The sequence below is a fragment of the Xenopus laevis genome, chromosome 7S (genome assembly GCF_017654675.1).
Source record: "Xenopus laevis strain J_2021 chromosome 7S, Xenopus_laevis_v10.1, whole genome shotgun sequence".
Classification (NCBI taxonomy): Eukaryota; Metazoa; Chordata; class Amphibia; order Anura; family Pipidae; genus Xenopus; species Xenopus laevis.
The window spans coordinates 19,040,535-19,060,571 of record NC_054384.1 but is presented as its reverse complement, the minus strand read 5'-3'; the positions used below and the strand labels follow the sequence as shown (position 1 = coordinate 19,060,571).

Here is a 20,037-nt window from a genome sequence, read left to right as displayed (position 1 = left end):
CTGTTTCACAAAAACCCATTTCCTTTCCCAAATGGCTTAATAATATTTGAATAGCTTTTATGTAAAAAAACAAGTATGCTGAGTTATAGCATTGTGAATTTATAATTAAAGCTGTGATGAAGTATGTGAGACTGTACTATTAGTCCATCTGGATGAATCCTTGTTGTCTTTCTATGTTCATTCAAAGGCAATCAAAGCCTACAGCAGGCTGCTGAGAAATGATTCCTTCCTGAACCTAAAACTGACAGTTGAATTACTACTTGAACAAGTGATTATCTTTTATGAAGCCCAGAACCCTTTAAGGCTCTGTCTTAAAGGTTTTTTTTAATCATTTAATCTTTAATGCCAAGTATTATTATTAGTAAAATTATTATTTTTAATTATTTAATCGTTAATGTCTAGTATTAAGACATTGCCCTCCTACTGTAAAAAAAAAAAAAAAGCTATGTTATATTTGTGTTATATTTGTGTTGGGGGTTAAAGATGGTTAATAAAATCTGTCCTTTTGTCCAACCCTATTTTAAGCTCAATTAGTGAATCTGCTATCTCCGACTCGGTTAGTAAGGATTCTATAATACAGGTATGAGACCTGTCATTCAGAATGCTCGGGACCTGGGGTTTTCCGGATAACAGATCTTTCCGTAATTTGGATCTTCATACCTTAAGTCTACTAGAAAATCATGTAAACATTAAATAAACCCAATAGGCTGATTGTGCCTCCAATAAGGATTAATTATATCTTAGTTGGGATCAAGTACAAGCTACTGTTTTATTATTACAGAGAAAAAGGAATATTATTATAACAGAGAAAAGGAATTTCGTTTTTAAAACTTTGGATTATTTGGATAAAATGGAGTCTATGGGAGACGGCCTTTCCGTAATTCAGAGCTTTCTGGTTAACGGGTTTTCAGATAACAGATCCCATACCTGTATAACTGAAGAAAATTTTCATTTTCCTACAAGGAAAAATATTTATAGCGGCCACTTAAACTTATGATCATTTTGCTACTGATGAACTAGGGAGAGAGAGAGGGTTTATAAAATTCATCATCAATGTAGACATGCAGTGTACAAAATATTGAGCTTCATTAATAGGTCTATGTCACACAGTGAGATAAGTAGCAGGATAGAAATGTCATTGATTCCTATAGAGAAATACTAGGCTAAATGACCCAGAGAAGTAAATGAGCCAATTTCTAACCAGCTCCTTGTCTGACAAATGCTGGGTCCAGTGTGACAGTACTTGACTGCTCTCTCCAGAGACATTCTGACCATGTTGAGTATGTGCTCATTCATCACATGGGAAAATGTAAATATTTGAAGCAACTCTTAGGGGCAAATTCACTAACCTCCGAAAATACGCCAGCGACGGTTTTGCTCACAGCGCAACACTTCGACAGGTGTAGATTCGCCAGGACAATGCTAATTCACAAAAATCTGAAGTTGCATCCAGGGCGCCGAACGCTGGCTAAATTGCGCTAGTGTTGCCTAATTTGCATATGGCGGGAAGTTAAATTTCAATGGACGTATATGTTGCAGCCAATACATTACACTAGACAAGCCCAGGAAAACTTAATAAAATAAAATAAGGTTGTTATATTGCCCTACACATGAGCCCACTGTATAGTTTATGTGCCATATGTTAGGAAATGTAGGGGGGAAGCCGGTTACCGGCCAAAAAAAATAAAAATTACGCTCTTTTTCAGCCTATCACCCTGAAAAAAAGCATAAGACGCTAGCGTTTTTTGGGACTTAGAAAAATTTTCTAAAATTTTTTGAGGAACTCCTATCTATTCTATTGCACTTCGTCTGGTCTGAGGTGTCGAAGGCAAATCTGGCGTAAGAGGTAACGTTCAGTAAAATGCGCATCCTAGTGAATTTGCATAGTTATATCTATTCGCCAGAGCGCAAATTCGCCTGGCGTTAGTGAGCGAAGTACCGCTAGAGTATATCTCTTTCGCTAGCGAAGTTACGTCAACGACTGTTAGTAAAACAGCGAATTACCAAAATGACGTCACGCTGGCAAATTTTCGCCAGCGTTAATCATTTCGCCCTTTAGTAAATTTTCCCAGTAGCAACCTTTCTTCAGCCACCCCAGATAAACAATGAAAGCAAAAAATTCACAGGTTGCTACAAGTTACAGCCAGGTCCAAATTTGCCCAGTATTGTTAAATAAGCCCCATATATGAATAAGTCTCCTTCTAAGTCTTTACGTTTCTTCCTGCGCTGCAATAACAGGTTAGAAGTTTATCTCTTTTCCATATTAAAATTGAACCTAGTGGAGAGAAATGGGCTCTTCCTTAACATTAACAAGATTATTAATTCAACTTGGTGAGAAAACATATTCAAACAGGTGTGTGATCGTAACGCCTACACAAAATATCCCAAAACTTTCCCAAGCCTCTTAGTCAAATATGAGATATTGCTGATAAAGCTTTCACTCCCCTGGTCAAATTTCACTGTTGCACAAACTCCAAATACCTGTAAGTTATTCATCTTTCCAAATTACATAAATATCATATAACCAATGTGGAAGCTAAAAAATCGGAGCAGAGACTCGGTGCCCTAAGCGTGCTACAGCATGCTTCTGTGGCATTTTTATTTCTCTGTATCTCTGCCAGCAAAAACTGGCAGAGATACAACCCAGAAAACTGAATCCTACAATAGCTGTGGTTATGGCACATGCAGATGCCTACAGTATATCAATCCTTTATCTGAAATGATCTATTCTACTCCCTTATTTAGATTAACCTTTGATGCACCAAATCCACTATTTGGATTTGGCCAAACCTTTGCGAAAGATTCGGCCAAATACCTATGCAAATTAAGAGTGGGAAGGGGAAAACATTCTTTACTTCCTTGTTGTGTGACAAAAAGTCACGCAATATCCCTCCTCGCCCCTAATTTGCATATGCAAATCAGGATTTGGTTCAGCCGAATCCTGCTGCAAAAGGCTGAATCCCTAACAGAATCCTGGATTCTCTGCATCCCTAATCAAAAATTGCCTGTGTAGTTGTTAAGAGTAGGTTTTAGGGTGAAATATATACCGTATGCAAATAATAGCACGCTAAAACATCATGGAAGTTGGGTCTGAAAAACGGAAGTGTCGGTAATAATTGCTATATTTTGGAAAGTTGTTATTTATTTTACTGTGATGGTAGTGGAAATGGTAGTGAATTTGAGGGCTGAATAGACAAAGATACAAATACACACATTGTGACATCATGACAAAATATTAGCGTTACAACTGTTTTAATAAAGTCAGTCCCTAATCTTCTATACCTTAAAAATGACTTTTCTTGCTAACGGTTAAAACCTGGCTAACATGTTGATTACACCAGTTAATAAAGCCTTAATTTTGCTCTCAATGAAGGGTCAACAATACGAGTTCCACTTCTGTGCGAGGCCTAGTAACCCAGGTATGACTAGAGTAATGTCACTTCTTCTACCCTGCCATTGGACATAACTTGGGGTCTCCCACTTGATGAAGGCTTCTCCCTTGTAGTATAACAGTGGCTTCCTAACACAACAACAGAAGGCCTTTATATGCTTTAAGATGACATCTATTCCAAACAATGTTTTTAGGCAAACCCATGCAAAAGGGTAATTTCCTGTGTTTCAAATGTTTAAAGCCTTCTCCATGAATATACTTTGCTTTTTGCATTTAACAAAGCTTAAACTCTAGCCTACAATTCAAATGTCTACTACCACAATGGCAAGGAGGTGCATGAAAAGCGATTTCTGCAGAAAGTCTCTAAAATAATCAGCTACACTATTGATCTAAACATGCATCTACTACATTTTTAGTAGGGATGCACCGAATACACTCTTTTGGATTTGGCAGAAACCCCGAATCCTTTGTGAAAGATTCGGCCGATTATTGAACCAAATCCTAATTTGCATAAACAAATTAGGGGTGGGAAGGGGAAAAATTTTTTTACTTCTTTGTTTTGTGACAAATATGTAAATTCGGATTCGGTTCAGCCGGACAGAAGGATTCGGCCGTATCTGAATCATGCTGAAAAAGGCTGAATCCCTAACCGAATCCTGGATTCGGTGCATCCCTAATTTTTAGTAGGATAAAAATATAGAAATATCCATTTGCAACAAAAATAGCAGACAAACAAAAGATTTTAACAGTCCAATATATTGGCATGCAGTGGCGTAACTAGATGATATGGGCCCCACAGCAAAATAATTTTAGGGCCCCCCAAAATATCCAGAGGCTGTGCTGTTTTACCAATATATCTTAAAATTACTCATTAATTAGGGCTTCATGGGGCCCCCTATACCTCCTGGGGACTCCTGCAGCCGCAGGATCTGCTTCCGCTGTAGTTATCCCCCTGATGGCATGCACAGGACATGGATGAGTCATGATAGGGTGCCCGTGACCTCCAGCATTGACTGTTTCAGAAGGCTCAGCTGTAGGTTTAATAATGTGAAATATTGGAGCTAAAATATAGCCTTTAAGGGTAAAACGGCTGGTATGAGTGTTGCAAACAGGAGCAGAATTTACAGATAAGAAAGTTGGTTTTCTTACAGATAAAAAAAGTGGACCTATGCGTCTAGTTTAACCACCAAAAATATGTATTTTATTATTAGGGGGCCCATTTACTTCAGTGAAGGAATAGAGGAAAAATAGTTCGAATTTCGAATGGTCGAATATGGCTACTTCGACCATCGAATGGGCTACTTCGACCACGACCTTCGACTTCGAATTGAACGATTCGAACTAAAAATCGTTCGACTATTCGACCATTCGATAGTCGAAGTACTGTCTTCGACCCCCTAGTTCGCCACCTAAAACCTACCGAGGCCAATGTTAGCCTATTGGGAAGGTCCCCATAGGCTTGCTAAGAATTTCCTGATCGAAGGAATATCCTTCGATGGATCGATCGAACGATTATTCCTTCGATCATTCGATCGTAGGAATAGCGCAAAATCCTTCGACTTCGATGTCGAAGGATTTTACTTCGATGGTCGAATTTTGAGGGTTAATTAACCCTCGATATTCAACCCTTGGTAAATGTGCCCTTAAGTGTACAAACTCACATGCACTGTGTGACACTGGCAGCTTGGAAAAAAAAAAACTTGATCATGTGCACATTCCATCTTTGTGCGTCTCAGTAAATCTGAATCAGAGATATTTTGACAGAATTACCCTAAGAAGGACAGTTGAAAGAAGGTTTGTTTGTTTTTTTGTTTTTTGGAGTGGTGGCAAAAAAGCAGCTCTGAAGAAGGACTATAATAAAATAATAGACAAAATAAACCACTGGCCAAACAGTGATGTGGTGCAATGGTTCCTTTAAGTTATAAACACATTGATGTCAGAGTGAGCGATCCATAACAAGGTTATAGCAATTTAGATGACTCTACTGCATGATCAAGACAACTGTTTCCTTATTCCTAAATTGTAGCTCTGAAGACTTTATGATTACTGGTTTTGTCTTACCTTGCACACCCGGGCGATACTTGCAGTCTTGCTGCCTAGGAAACTGGAGCTTTCTTCTACAACTTTTTCATTAAAGAAATAGTAGATTTTATCATCATCCCCCACTTCAACGTTCATGCTTTCCGGAACTAGAGCAGCAGACACAAACTCAGCATCTGGAGAAAAATCCCAGGAGTAAAAATCATTCTTCTGACAGTTTAAAGAACACACTGTCAAATTAAAGCATGAAGGAATGATCTTGTTAAAACAATGTGTCCACTTAAAAACAACGTGTAATATATTGTGTCAATCAAATAAATTATTAATAATTTTCATTTTTCTAGATATTCACTCAAGCTAGTTAGTCCCACATGTGTTAATACAGGTATGGGAACTGTTATTCAGAATGTTCGGGACCTGGGGGTTTCCGGATAATGGATCTTTCCATAATTTGGATCTTCATACCTTAAGTCTACTAGAAAATCATGTAAACATTAAATAAACCCAATAGGCTGGTTTGCTTCCAATAAGGATTAATTATGCATTAGTTGGGTTCATATACAAGATACTGTTTTATTATTACAGAGAAAAAGAAAATAATTTTAAAACATTTAGATTATTTGATTATAATGGAGTCTATGGGAGATGTCCGTTCTATAATTCAGCTTTCTGGATAATGGGGTTCCGGATAACGGATCCCATACCTATAGTTTATACAGTTATATACAAAAGGAAAGCCAGCTTTACGCTTCAGCTACACCAACGCTGAAGGGCTGTACAAGCCACCACAGGGCCGGGTCCACTGAAATATTTATCAGCTCTAGATGTTCTGGAACCATTGTTGATTTTACACATGCAGAACCAAAAATATGGCATCTACATTCGAATGAATAAAATTTGATTTGCAGAGGAGGTAAGATCTGTACTAACACAAAGGGAAAAGATATTTGTGTGCTGATAAATACAGTCTTCTTTCTGATAAAAACAGCCTGTCAGAATTGTTTTTTACAGTCAAGGAGAAAATATTTAACCTTTACAAAATATGAATCTTTTTCCAATAATCAGTATCTGTATTTTATATCTTTATTTGGCAGAATGTCACTGTAGATGTGATATACCTGCAAGGGATTCTAGATTCTAGACATGGCCCCAGTAGCAGAATAAAACTAGACATTTCCCTGGGATCGAATAGCAGAAATACTAGAAAAGTAGAAATATTTCTATCAAACAGCAATACATGACATTGGTTTGGATATTACATTGATTGTCTATTTAAACTCCTGATGGAGTGAAAAGCCATTTTAATCCGATCTTAATTGACGGTGGACGTTTTCAGCATAAAAATCAGTTAAACACTCAGGACTATTTAGCTTATTAAAGCATTGCAGTGATATGCAGGTAATTGGTACCAGGTGGAAATACGCATTACTAACAAATAAAATGAAAATGTAATGAGGCTCTGTCAGTTCTTATGGGCTTGTGTGGAATGCCAGGAGACAGCAAGTCGAAGCCTTGAATGCAGCTGATATGCTCAAACGCACAAGGGAAACCCTGCGGATTCCGGTGTTCACTGACTTCCTTTTGGGGTCCCGGGCTTTCTGCTGCAGAACCAACAAGGAATTGGTGCGTTTGTTAGTAATAAGTCCGTAAAGAGGTACTGGCAAGGATTAGGCAATTCGTAGTCACAAAACAGGCAAAAGGGTCGAGGCAGGCAGCAAGAATCAAAGTCAAAACAGGCAGAAGTCAAAAGCCAGGAAATTCCAACAGTAAACAAAGCTTCAGCAGGATCCGTAAACCGAAGCCAGCTTGGGCACTGTTAAATGCCAAACATTCGTATCTCTCACACACGAAAAAATGACGCAATGACGTTCGGCGTCAAAACCTGATTACGAACCGACGCCAGTGTCACTTGCACACGACCCGAACACATGCCGTTGCCGGAAGCGCGTGCCTGCACCCCAGAAGCCAGGGAGAGACACGCTGTGAGGTAAGAGAATGGACAAATCTCACGGCGCTTCTTACAGTCGTGCAAGTGAACTCCCTGCATCTACCTACAAAATCAAACAGGGGTAAAATTCCACCCTGAACTCAGAAACCCATTTCTGCCCATGCTCGCTTGTTCCCATGACCAGCTGGGTGTAGCAGGGTGGATGTGTTTATCTGCTAATAAAGCAGCACTGTTGCCCATGCATTGATGTGGTGTTCAAATTAAAACCTTCAACAGCATTTTTAGCACAGATTTAGCCGGACTTATTTACATCAAACCATAACAAAATATTCATTACCCATATTGGTAGCAAACATTGCTTTACTCCAGCTTTTCTAGCCAAGAAAAACCCTGTCCTCACCACTTAAAAACATAAATCCCAGTTCACTTCCTGAGATACGGACATGGCTGACAATGGATAACATACTTTCTTTGAGGGTGGAACTCGTTCTTTACACTTCTCCGTCTGCTGCAAATTTAACTCTGCAAATCCCGTTTGTAATTCTGCCAAACCACATGTATTATATTGTCAGAAATAAATTGAGGAGAATTAAATGGTCATGAAGTTCATCTCAGTGGACCAGTGATAAGGTAAATCCATGCAAATCCAAGGTTTACTTGCAGGCCCACTTAGGTTCTTGAACTGCACAGAGCCATGCAATATCACTCTCCCCTTTCTCAGTGCAAACATCCCACTGGATTCCTTGCAGACTATTTAATTTTGGTGATTTATAAAATAAGACAATGAAATGACAAATTGCCAACATACCATTCAGCCAGTGCAAATTGGATTCCTCTGTTTTCAATGATCGTTGGAAGAGGTTTCGTCTTATATCAGGCAGGTTACGGAATTCATAGCGAGAGGCTGTGTATAATCCTCCATCTGGAATCAGAACAAATATAGATATGTGCTATTTGTGCAATTATAAAATGAAATAATACTTTGGAATAGAGACATATTTCAATGAGAAATGGATACAGAATATTCATATGAAACAACTACAAAAATAACCATAAAAATATATTATATCGAACCAAAGGTGTGGGTTAATAGAACCCACACTCCAGTTTGGGGTAATAGTAGTTTTTATTTTAATTTGCCCCCCACCAGCAGTCATGTCAGTCAGAGCCATAGTGCACTTGTGAAGTCACGTGCATACACATAACGAGAAACTTGTGGCATTTGCTCAATATGCACATGCTTTGGCCCCAACATGGCCGCTTAAAACGGGAGCTCCCAACCAGGGCGGGTGGCATTTAAAAAAAACTACTGTTACCCCTAAATGGAGTGCGGGTACTATTAGCTCAACCTTTGGCTGGGGATTATATATTTTGGCTATAGGGGCCCTTTATATAATGTAGGGAATAATGTACCCACTATTGCAAAATATCAGTACATTAGACATCACCAAGGGGTCTCATGACCATATAAAGGGGCAAGGCTGCAGTGTGGGTGTTTTAATGCAAAGTCATGGAACCCCAAATTCTAAAATTTTAGATAGAACACTTCTATTATATGGTTATAATACACTAGTTTTGAGGAGTCATGTGACACAAGTTAAGCATTTAACAAAGGCTGTTTACCTCAGCATATGAAAATCTAAAGGAGAACAGCCTTAAAATGCGGTGATCGGATCAGGGCCACCATGAGGAATTGCAGGGCCCCATGCTACTAAGTCAGAACTGCCCTCTCCCCAGGGGTTCCCAATTTTGAGCCCATTGGTCATCTGGGCAGAATTGGGCTCCACAAAAAAAAATTACTCACCCACCAGACCACACCCCTGTCACACCGTATAATGTTAAAACCCCTCCCACAGTCTACACCAGGGTTGCCAGGTTGGCGGTTTTCCAGTCAAATTGGGCTACTAATTTAAAGCCCAGGCGGGTTTTGAAAGTACACACTAGCCAAGGAAACCAAGTTTTTTGTTGCCCTAATGTGCCAAACCGGTGTCTCCCAATGCATGTTGGGTAATATAGCTTCTGTTAAACAATTTGCCGACTGCCAAGTTTAATGTAAGACTACAATACCCAGCATGCAATAGGACTGACCTGTGTAGAAGTTGAGTTACCAGATATTGGGCACTGTACCTCAGTCTCCCATCACTCTTAAGCATTCTCACATTCTTGCCCTATACCTCCTGTGCCGCCCCTGGTGATGTGCAAATCTGCCACATTTCGCGTTATGGAAAAATATGTGAAATTTGAAAAAGGTGTATTTTCACATTTATTCATTTATTTTTTAAGACCTTTTTTTCACTGCACATATTGTGCTACTTTTCAATGCCTCTTGGCTAGTTTTGGGCTGGTTTTGTAGCCAACTTTGGCTGGTTTATAAAATTAGACCTGGCAACTCTGGTCTACACAAACCCCTTCACATTTTTACATCTATTGGGGCCTCCATGCTAGAGGGTCTGTTTAAAAATGCCATAGACAGGTCACTATTAATTTATTGCATAAAGCCCCCAAACACCACCCCCTAACATATCTGCATTGGTTTATACAGTCACTTACCCACTAGGATACTTATGTATCCTTTTGCTGGATCATAAGGGCATTTCTCCTTTCCTTCTTCAGTTTCTGAAGACAAAACAAAAGTCCTGGAATCCTTAAACGACAAAAAAAAATAGTGCTACTGTTTATACCAACATTTACTAAACAACTGTTTCTAATTTTTTGTTGGAGCACTTGAAATGAACAACATAAAGGACCTCATACATATATTAACATTGTTACTGAAACACTAATAATGAATTTCAATTAACTTGCAGGATCCAACTGAATTGAATGGCTATATGAAAAAATGTCTTTACATTTAATTGTGAGTTCCACATATTAGAGTTTTAAGGCTAGGGCCAGATGATGAAGATGATTGTGGATTCTCCACAGGTGGAGAATCTGCTTCCCTGCTGCTTCCCTTGTCTTTTGAAGGTAGGGTGGCTTTCAACGTGAAATGCAATATGTTGCGATTCGGAGCTGAAATCCACTGCATCTGTCTGCATCCAAGCAGAGTCAATGCCTCCCAGGTGCACGCAGAGCATGAGCGTAAGAGCAGCGGGGTAGTGGATTTTACGCAGGCTAAGATCCGCAATCGTCTGGCCCTAGCTTAATCAGGAACGTTCCAACCACTTCCAAACAATTCTACAGTGTTATTCAGGGGTATGTTAAGCTACCCATACAACGGCCAGGTTGGAGAAAACCAGTTCAACCAAGATTGCATTGGTTTTTAGATGCATTCCATCTGCCCAAAGCTGATTAGATCTTCCCATGCATGGCTATCTTTTAGGCAAAATTGAGAGGTGTATGTAATGCCTAATAGGCAACTGGTAAGTACAAGGCTCTCTGGTGTTTGCACCCTGGCTCCATACCAGTTGCACATTCTGAATGAGGTACATCCTAAGGGCATTTCAGGGAGTAGTGATGCGGGTCGGGATTTTTCCGACCTGCACCCGCCCTCCCACCACCCACGCCCGACTTCCAGGTCTCTTTTATAGACCCGCAGGGCGAGAGGCGTGCGTCTATAAAAACTCAACCCAGAAGGTAGCATTTGGAAGGTCGCGGGTGTGGAGAGTAGTAAGAAGAGCACAACCTGCACCCGCGAGCGACCTGGAAAGGAGCATGAGAGGTCAGCGTGAACCCGCGGGTATCGGGTCGGCCCGCACATCACTATCAGGGAGCACCCACGTGCTGCTTGCCTCCTGCCCCTTCTTTATGCCTCCGGCTGTGTTGAATACAGAGTCAGCCATAACCAGGGAAAGGTGTAAGTTAGGGAGAGGTGATAGCTAGATAGCATACTAAAAGACTTACCACTGCACAAAACCCTTAATCCCAAATCAACAGATAAATTCAACCTGAAATTAATTTGTGAAAACCATTAATGAATTTCACAGGTGCAGAACAGGAGTTGCTAATTATGCCACCTCATTAATGTGTGAAGTCATTTGTTTGAAAGCCTGTAATTCTCTGCAAATGGTATTCCTAAACACTGCATAAATACCGGATGGTGTGATAGGCTTTATTTGTTAAATATTAAGTGATATTCATAGAGAAAGTCATATATATATATATATATATATATTATATATATATATATATATATATATATATAAATCTCATATTCACTACTATAGCTGTATTAAATAATAAATATACTACAAGGCTGATATTTAAATGCCAAATTACATCCAGATCAGTCAAACCATAGCAAAGCTATCTAACCAAGACAATATGTCTTGGACTGTTGCCTACGGCTCTTTCCTTCTTCGGTTGCTAACATCAGGAATAGTAAATAGGGAGAAAATATAAAACAGGGACTCAAAACTCATATAAAACAAATGCAATAAAGACAAATTATTTGCTCTGAAAAATCCTATGCAAATGAAACAGCAACATAATTAGTTTACAGTAAATCTCTTTGCTTTTTCTTGTTACTTTACCAACAGCCTGATTGGTTTTTTTTTTTTTTTTTAGACTAGAACTTTTTTATTATTGCAAAGGTCTCACACGCTCTGTTTTCTCATAACTCTCATGTCTCAACCATATAAAACACCACTACCAAAATTTCATCTATAGTTGCAAAAGCATAAACATATTTTGTTAAAAAAAAAACATACTTTATAAATAGAAAGGTATTTGGACTTTGCATTCTAATATTAAACTCAGAAACAGTGCAGAGAAAAATGAGGCTAGAACTAGGGCTGTGGTTGTCAGTCCAGGCCCCAATTAATTCTAGTGTAGGGCCCAATTAGAGTTCCAACCTTTGTCGGGCCCCCCTGCGTTCATAAACAGGTTACAGATATAGGAAAACATGGTGTATAAGTCATAGTCATAGGAATATCTAGAACAGTGATCCCCAACCAGTGCCTCACAAGCAACATGTTGCTCCCCAACCCCTTCAATTGTTGCTCCCAGCGGCCTTGAAGCAGGTACTTATTTTTAAAACAAAGTCTTGGGGGCAAGTTTTAATTGCATAAGAAACAGATGTAGTGCCAAGTAAAGCCTCCTATAGGCTGCCAGTCCATGTAGGGGCTACCAAATATCCAATCACAGCCCTTATTTTGTATCCCCGGGGACTTTCATGTTTGTGTTGCTCCCCAATCTTTTTACTTTTGAATGTGGCTCACTGGTAAAAAAAAAAAAAAAAAAAGATTGGAGGCCCTTTATCTAGAACAACCAGTAAGGGTTTGCTCCAAATTTCACCCTAGCTGACCTTCAAGATGGGCTTTTAGGTGTATCTTGGAGAACATAGAAGCATTCTCAAAAAATCTCCGGCAAATTAACCATCATGTTGTCTCTCTCTGCCAAAGCTCCAGGCACCCATCATGGGGGCAGCCACACAGTTTTGGGAACCCTGCACTATAGGCATCACCACAACTGTATGTAGAATTGGCCTCTAAGTTTGAGCTACAATGTTATACTATGCAGAGACAAAACCACAGCCTTGAGTCCAAATACTAATGAAGTTCAGACAGAAGGAAAATTGTATTATAACTTGCAAATTGCTTTACTTCGCATAGTCATGCAATTCGATTTTAGTCTTACTTCTGCAGTATGAGTGTAGCCTTAGTCTCAGAGGCTGGAAGTTGATTTATTGCTGTATTATCACTTTTTCAGGGCCAGCTAGCCAACTGTATTATATTGCTGGAATGGTAAACAATGCTACATGCACTTTGATGTACGTATTTTTTTCCTGTGGAAAATCATGAACATGTTATTCATGCATAGTGCCATCAATCAAAACTGATAAAGTACTAGAGACTGGATGAAAAAATTATCCTGAACAGCGTACTTTTAAAACAGTAAAATAAAATGGACTGGTGTAAAATTTAATATTGGGAAATATGGGGAATCCAAGTGCCTCAAGAACTATAAGGGTGGTGGCATGCATTTAGAAAAAAACGTTTTCCTGTGACAGATTCTCTTTAAAGACTGCTGGTGCCAGTGTCGGAACTGGCCCACCAGGATACCAGCAAAACTCCCGGTGGGCCCAGGTGTAAGTGGGCTTCTTGCTTCTAATCATTTGGCCTATTTCATGGTCATTCCCTATTTCTTAATGGGAACAAAAAGTCTTAATAATGGAAGAATAGAGTACAGTATGCAGAGAAAAGAGACTAGGAGAATAAAGAGGTTAAGTGAGGAGAGGAGGAATAATAGTTTAAAAAGTGGCATCCTATTCCGACACTGGCTGGTGCTGAAAAGTACAAGCAGTCTCAAATAGCTCCCCCCCCCCCATGTGAGAATTTGCCACAATCTCAGTGTTTCTGATTTACATGGTTGCCTCTAGAAAAGCACACTGCAATTATTGGCTCTTGTACCTTACTGTCCTTTATTGATTGGCTGATCAAAATGTGTACTTGTCATTACTTACCGTGGCAAATTGAGATTTATTGAGATTGTGGCAAATTCTCACATGGGGGGCGGGGCTATTGCTTGTACTTTTCAGCACCAGTAATCTTTAAAGGGATTCTGTCACATGTTTTTTTCTAAATGTATTAGTTAATAGTGCTGCTCCAGAAGAATTCTACACTGAAATCTGTTTTTTTTATATTTAACTTTGAAATTTGACTTGGGCTAGACAGGTGCCCTCAGCCATGTGACTTGTGCTCTGATAAACTTGGAGTGATATCTAGGGTTGCCACCTTTTCTGGGGCTGGAAACCAGGCAGGGGAGCGGGACAGAGGATGTCGTAGGCGGGGCAGGACCGGTGATGTCGGGAGTGTGCCGGTGATGTCAGGGGCAGGACCGGTGATGTCGGGGATGGGACTGATGATGTGGCGGTCAGTGATTCGCTGATCGCCATGTCATTATTTTCAATGTCCTGTCCGGATTTCCTAATTTGGTGAAATCCTGACAGGTGGCAACTCTTGTGATATCACCCCCCTCAGCAGCCTATCAACAGAACAACAGGAAGGTAACCAAATAAAAGCTCTCTGACACAAGATAACAGAATAGCATATAGATATGAGAATAGCACTTAATATAAAACACCCAAGTCCCACTGCGACTCCTTTGGTTACATTGAGTAGGAGCTGAAAGCAGTTTCATTGTAAAGAGCTGGCTCTTTCTTAAAGCACATGATCAGGCACAACACGATCTAAGATGGCTGCCTACACATCAATATTAAAGCTAAAAAATAATACACGTGTTGGTTCAGAAATAAAATTTTATATGGTAGAGTGAATTATTTGTAATGTAAACAGTGTTATTTAGAAATAAAACTACACCATAAACATTATGACAAAATCCCTTTAAGGAAAGCCTGCTTGAGTTTCCTAACTCACTATGGGGTTGGAACCCGAAATTTCTGTAAATTTACCCAAACCGTTTTTGGTACAAAGATAAACTTTGGCCGCTTTTAGTAATTATTACCAAAAATCATGATTAATTCTAATGTTATCAATAGGGAAGAAACATAAAAATAAAAAAATGTTTTGCTAGAGAAGATGCCCAGATGTGCAGAGGATTATGGATATACGAATCCTGGATTTGGTTTGATTTGACTTTAGGTCACGTGATAAAAGGGATCAAAATAGTCTTCAACCTTACAGAGATGTGGAATAGGAAGCAATTTTTGGTATCTGGATTGGGAGTCGCCAAAACAAATGTACAGACTGTGACTCCTAATAACTTAAGCACTGAAAAGAATCAAATCAGATTTTATGAAGGTGGATATATAATTCTGTTTCGAAGAATAATACTTTAGTTAAATTTGGATTGTACAGCTAAACTACAGTTCTATGGCAGGTTCAATTAATACATAAGTCTTTTAGGTATTCAAATTGTTTTTGGTTTCTGTAGTTTAACTTTATTTTGTTTTAGAATGAACAGCAGATGTGGTTTATATTTTTTAGATTTGGCAGTGATAAAATGGCTTGTATGTTGTTTACGTAACTTCTTTCAATCAACATGGAAAATACAGTATAACACACAAGTTGAAGGATTTATGTACCGACTCCACAGCCCTGTGACCTTCTGTTCAGATTTAGTTTGGAAGTTGCCTGAATCCTTCCTGAAAGATTAGGGGGTTGAACTGAATCTCAAAAATAAGGATTTGGTGCATCCCTACAAAGGATAAAATCTTATTGCTGAAACTGAGGTATCAAAGGTGCTATATCCGTTGTATTTAGTAATGGAAACTGAGCATGGGAACTGAGAAATAGGACCAGTGTCGGACTGGCCCACTGGGATACCAGGAAAACTCCCGGTGGGCCCAGATGTTAGTGGGTCCTTTTGCTTCTAAACATTTTGCCAATTTCATTATCATTCCCTATTTCTTTATGGGGAAAATAAGGCTTTCTGGTGGGCTGCTGGCATCCCAGTCCGACACTGAATAGGCCTAATGTAATGGCAGCCAGAGCTGCAGACATTAAAGGGATACTGTCATGGGAAAATTTTTTTTTTTCAAAATGAATCAGTTAATAGTGCTGCTCCAGCAGAATTCTGCACTGAAATCCATTTCTCAAAAGAGCAAACAGTTTTTTTTATATTCAATTTTGAAATCTGACATGGGGCTAGACATTTCGTCAATTTCCCAGCTGCCCCATGTCATGTGACTTGTGACTGCACTTCAGGAGAGAAATGCTTTCTGGCAGGCTGCTGTTTTTCCTTCTCAATGTAACTGAATGTGTCTCAGTGGGACATGGGATTTTACTATTGAGTACTGTTCTTAGATCTACCAGGCAGCTGTTATCTTGTGTTAGGGAGCTGCTATCTGGTTACCTTCCCATTGTTCTGTTGTTCGGCTGCTGGGGGGGGGGGGAGGGAGGGGGTGATATCACTCCAACTTGCATTACAGCAGTAAAGAGTGATTGAAGTTTATCAGAACACAAGTCACATGACATGGGGCAGCTGGGAAATTGACAAAATGTCTAGCCCCATGTCAGATTTCAAAATTGAATATAAAAAGATCTGTTTGCTCTTTTGAGAAATGGATTTCAGTGCAGAATTCTGCTGGAGCAGCACTGTTAACTGATTCATTTTGAAAAAAAATTTTTTTCCCATGATAGTATCCCTTTAAAGGGGTGGTTCACCTTCAAACAACTAGTTGTTTTCAGATAGATCACCAGAAATAATGACTTTTTCCAATGACTTTCTATTTTTTATGTGTGACTGTTTTTCTAATATTGAAGTGTAAAGTGTCATTTTTCACCTTCTGAAGCAGCTCTGAGAGGGGGTGGTCGCCGACCCTGTAAACTGTTCTAAACTGATACGTTTAGTTGATACATTTCTTATCTTTGTCCCTGCTGAGCAGAATCTCTGGGTTTCATTACAGGCAGCTGTTAGAATTGATACAATAGTTGCTAATATTCCCGAGATGCTGCTGAGAAATGTAAACTAAATGTTGCAAAATTGTAACAATTTAGTCTGCACCTGAATTACTGAGCTGCCAGACTGAAACACCAGAGACATTAAAGGGATACTGTCATGGGAAAAAAAATATTTTCAAAATGAATCAGTTAATAGTGCTGCTCCAGCAGAATTCTGCACTGAAATCCATTTCTCAAAAGAGCAAACAGATTTTTTTATATTCAATTTTGAAATCTGACATGGGGCTAGACATATTGTCAATTTCCCAGCTGCCCCATGTCATGTGACTTGTGCTTTGATAAACTTCAATCACTCTTTACTGCTGTACTGCAAGTTGGAGTGATTATCACCCCCCCCTTTCCCCCCCCAGCAGCCAAACAAAAGAACAATGGGAAGGTAACCAGATAACAGCTCCCTAACACAAGATAACAGCTGCCTGGTAGATCTAAGAACAACACTCAATCGTAAAAACCCATGTCCCACTGAGACTCCTTCAGTTACATTGAGAAGGAGAAACAGCAGCCTGCCAAAAAGCATTACTCTCCTGAAGTGCAGGCACAAGTCACATGACATGGGGCAGCTGGGAAATTGACAAAATGTCTAGCCCCATGTCAGATTTCAAAATTGAATATAAAAAAATCTGTTTGCTCTTTTGAGAAATGGATTTCAGTGCAGAATTCTGCTGGAGCAGCACTATTTACTGATTCATTTTGAAAAAATTTTTTTTTCCCATGACAGTATCCCTTTAAGGGTATTTTATTCAAATTTGACTATTCGCCACCTAAAACCTGCCAAATTGCTGTATAAGTCAATGGGAGAGGTCCAGTGAGTAATTTGGAGATGTTTGCACTGCAGCTTTGCTGACTTTCAGTATTAAACGCGAATCTAGTTTGATCAATTTGATTCGAACTTTCGACTGGGTAAAATTAGTCCATGTTTAAGATATTCGATTTTTAAAATAAATAATCGAATATTCGAATTTCGAGTAAAACTGAATTAATGTGAGTGAAAAAAAATTCAAATATTGATAAATGTGCCTCAATATAAACCCAATAGGCTGGTTTTGCCTCCAATAAGGATACATTATATTGTAGTTAAGATCAAGTACAATGTACTGTTTTATTATTACAGATAGAAGGGAAATAATTTTTTAAAATCTGGATTATTTCATTTTAATGGAGTCTATAGGAGATGTCCTTTCTGTAATTTAGAGCTTTCTGCATAATGGGTTTCAGGATAACAGATCACATACCTGTACATGCAAACCAGTCAAAATAAAGAATTATATGTATTCAAACATTTGAAAAAGCACTGCCATATTTTGGGGCTTTCTGGATACCAGATCCCGTGAGGCTTGCTCCAGTATACAGCAACTTCCCATAGCTGCAGAGGCATGGAGAAAATGTATTCTGACAGAATAATTCTGTTGCCAAGCAACAAACACACGGGAGGAGGGTCTGCTGTAAAAATCTCCACTGCTTTATTATAGTTATGAGAATAATCATTTTGACAGCATTACAGAAAATGGACATTTAGGCAGTAATAACTGTTTTGTGTACATTAAACGGCATGCATGTTGAAGAAAAATATGCAGATCAAACTATCTAGGTAAGGAAATAAGATATACTAATTTTTGCACGTTTAGGGGATGATTCATAGTTGCCTCCCGATACTACAAACAGTTTTTTTTCCAGATTTAACTAAATTACAAATATCCTTAAAGGAAAACTATACCCCCAAAGGAACACTTAAGCAACAGATCATATTAAGTGGCATATTAAAAAAAATCTTACCAAACTGGTCTATATATTTAAGTAAATCTTGCTCTTTTAAATCTCTTGCCTTGCTTGCCGGCTAAAATGGAGAAAAAAAACACGGGCGCTAATCACACGTGGCGGTTTGTTTTCCAAAGTCGGCCGAAGTTTCCTCGTGAGGCAACTTCGGAAAACGAACCGCCGCGGGTGATTATCGTTAGCGTTTTTTTTCATTTTAGCCGGCGCAGGAACAGGGAAGGAGTTTGGGGAGATTGGTCGCCGCAAAAACAAGCCGATTAGTCGCCAGGCGACCAAATCTCCCCAAAACGGTCTGTGTGAACTAACACTAAGGGGCAGATTTATCAAGGGTCGAATTTCGAAGAAAAAGCTTCGAAATTTGACCATCAAATTGGAATACTTCGAATATCGAAGTGAAAGTTTTTTTACATCGAATTTGACCATTTGCGGTCAAAGTAAAATAATTCGATCGAACGATTTTTCTTCAACTTCAAAAAGCTTGCTCTAGAAGGTCCCCATAGGCTAACATTGCACTTCAGCAGGTTTAATTTGGCATTGAAGTTGAAGTTTTTTTAAAGAGACAGTACTTCGATTATCAAATGGTCGAATATTCGAACGATTTTACTTCGAACTGAATTTGAAGTCGTAGTATCCTATTCGATGGTCGAAGTATCCAAAAAATTACTTTGAATTTTTAATTTTTTTACTTCAAAAATTCGAATTCACTTCGACCCTTGATAAATCTGCCCCTAACTGTAACAGGAAGAAGTGTTGAAGCAAAAGACAGTAACTCATGTGACCTAACATGTATGGTATGTTTGTGTGCACAGCGAATCATACGATCCCTGGGGCTGTCCTTATTTTTTAAAATGGCAATTTTCTATTTATGATTACCCAATGGCACATACTACTAGAAACGTATATTATTATGAAAATTGTTACATATGAGCTGTTTTATGCAATATCTTTTTACAGAGATGTACATTGTTTGAGGGGTATAGTTTTCCTTTAAAAAAAAAAAAAAAAGCCTCACAGATATTTGCATTTTCAGATGTTGCCACTGCCAGCATGGCACTTTGCCATGTAAATATAGGTTGGAAAATGCTGAAAGTTTCACCTTTACATTAACGTTTAGTATGATGTAGAGAGGGATATTCTGAGACAATTTGCAATTTGCAAATGTTTTTAATTTTTTATTATTTGTGTTTTTTGAGTTATTTAGCTTTTTATTCAGCAGCTCTCCAGTTTGCAATTTCAGCCATCTGTCCAAATTAGCCTAACAACCGTGCAATGATTTGAATAACTGGAATATAAATAAGGGAAAGCATGAACAGAAAGGGGAGTAGCAATAACAATGCATTTGTAGCCTTACAGAGCATTTGATTTTCTAGATGGGGCCAGTGACAGAAGAAGGTGGCAAATTATTTAAAAACTATAAAAAGGAAAAAAGACCAATTGAAAAGTTGCTTAACATTAGCCATCCTACAACATACTAAAAGTTGAGGCAGGGCGCCAAGTTGGACTCAAATTGCCCGACTCTCACA

The 20,037-nt window shown here is 38.9% G+C and overlaps 1 protein-coding gene across 5 annotated transcripts in view; it reads right to left on the bottom strand.

Annotated features, from left to right (window-relative positions):
* Positions 1-20,037, bottom strand: part of sema4g.S (semaphorin 4G S homeolog) — a 161,120-nt gene that overhangs the window by 50,381 nt on the left and 90,702 nt on the right. For all 5 annotated transcript variants that reach the window (XM_041570448.1, XM_041570449.1, XM_041570450.1 and 2 more), the window contains 3 exon segments: positions 9,930-10,023; positions 8,188-8,301; positions 5,453-5,607 (listed from right to left, as the gene is read on the bottom strand). In XM_041570448.1, the coding sequence (XP_041426382.1) occupies positions 5,453-5,607; positions 8,188-8,301; positions 9,930-10,023 (363 nt within the window).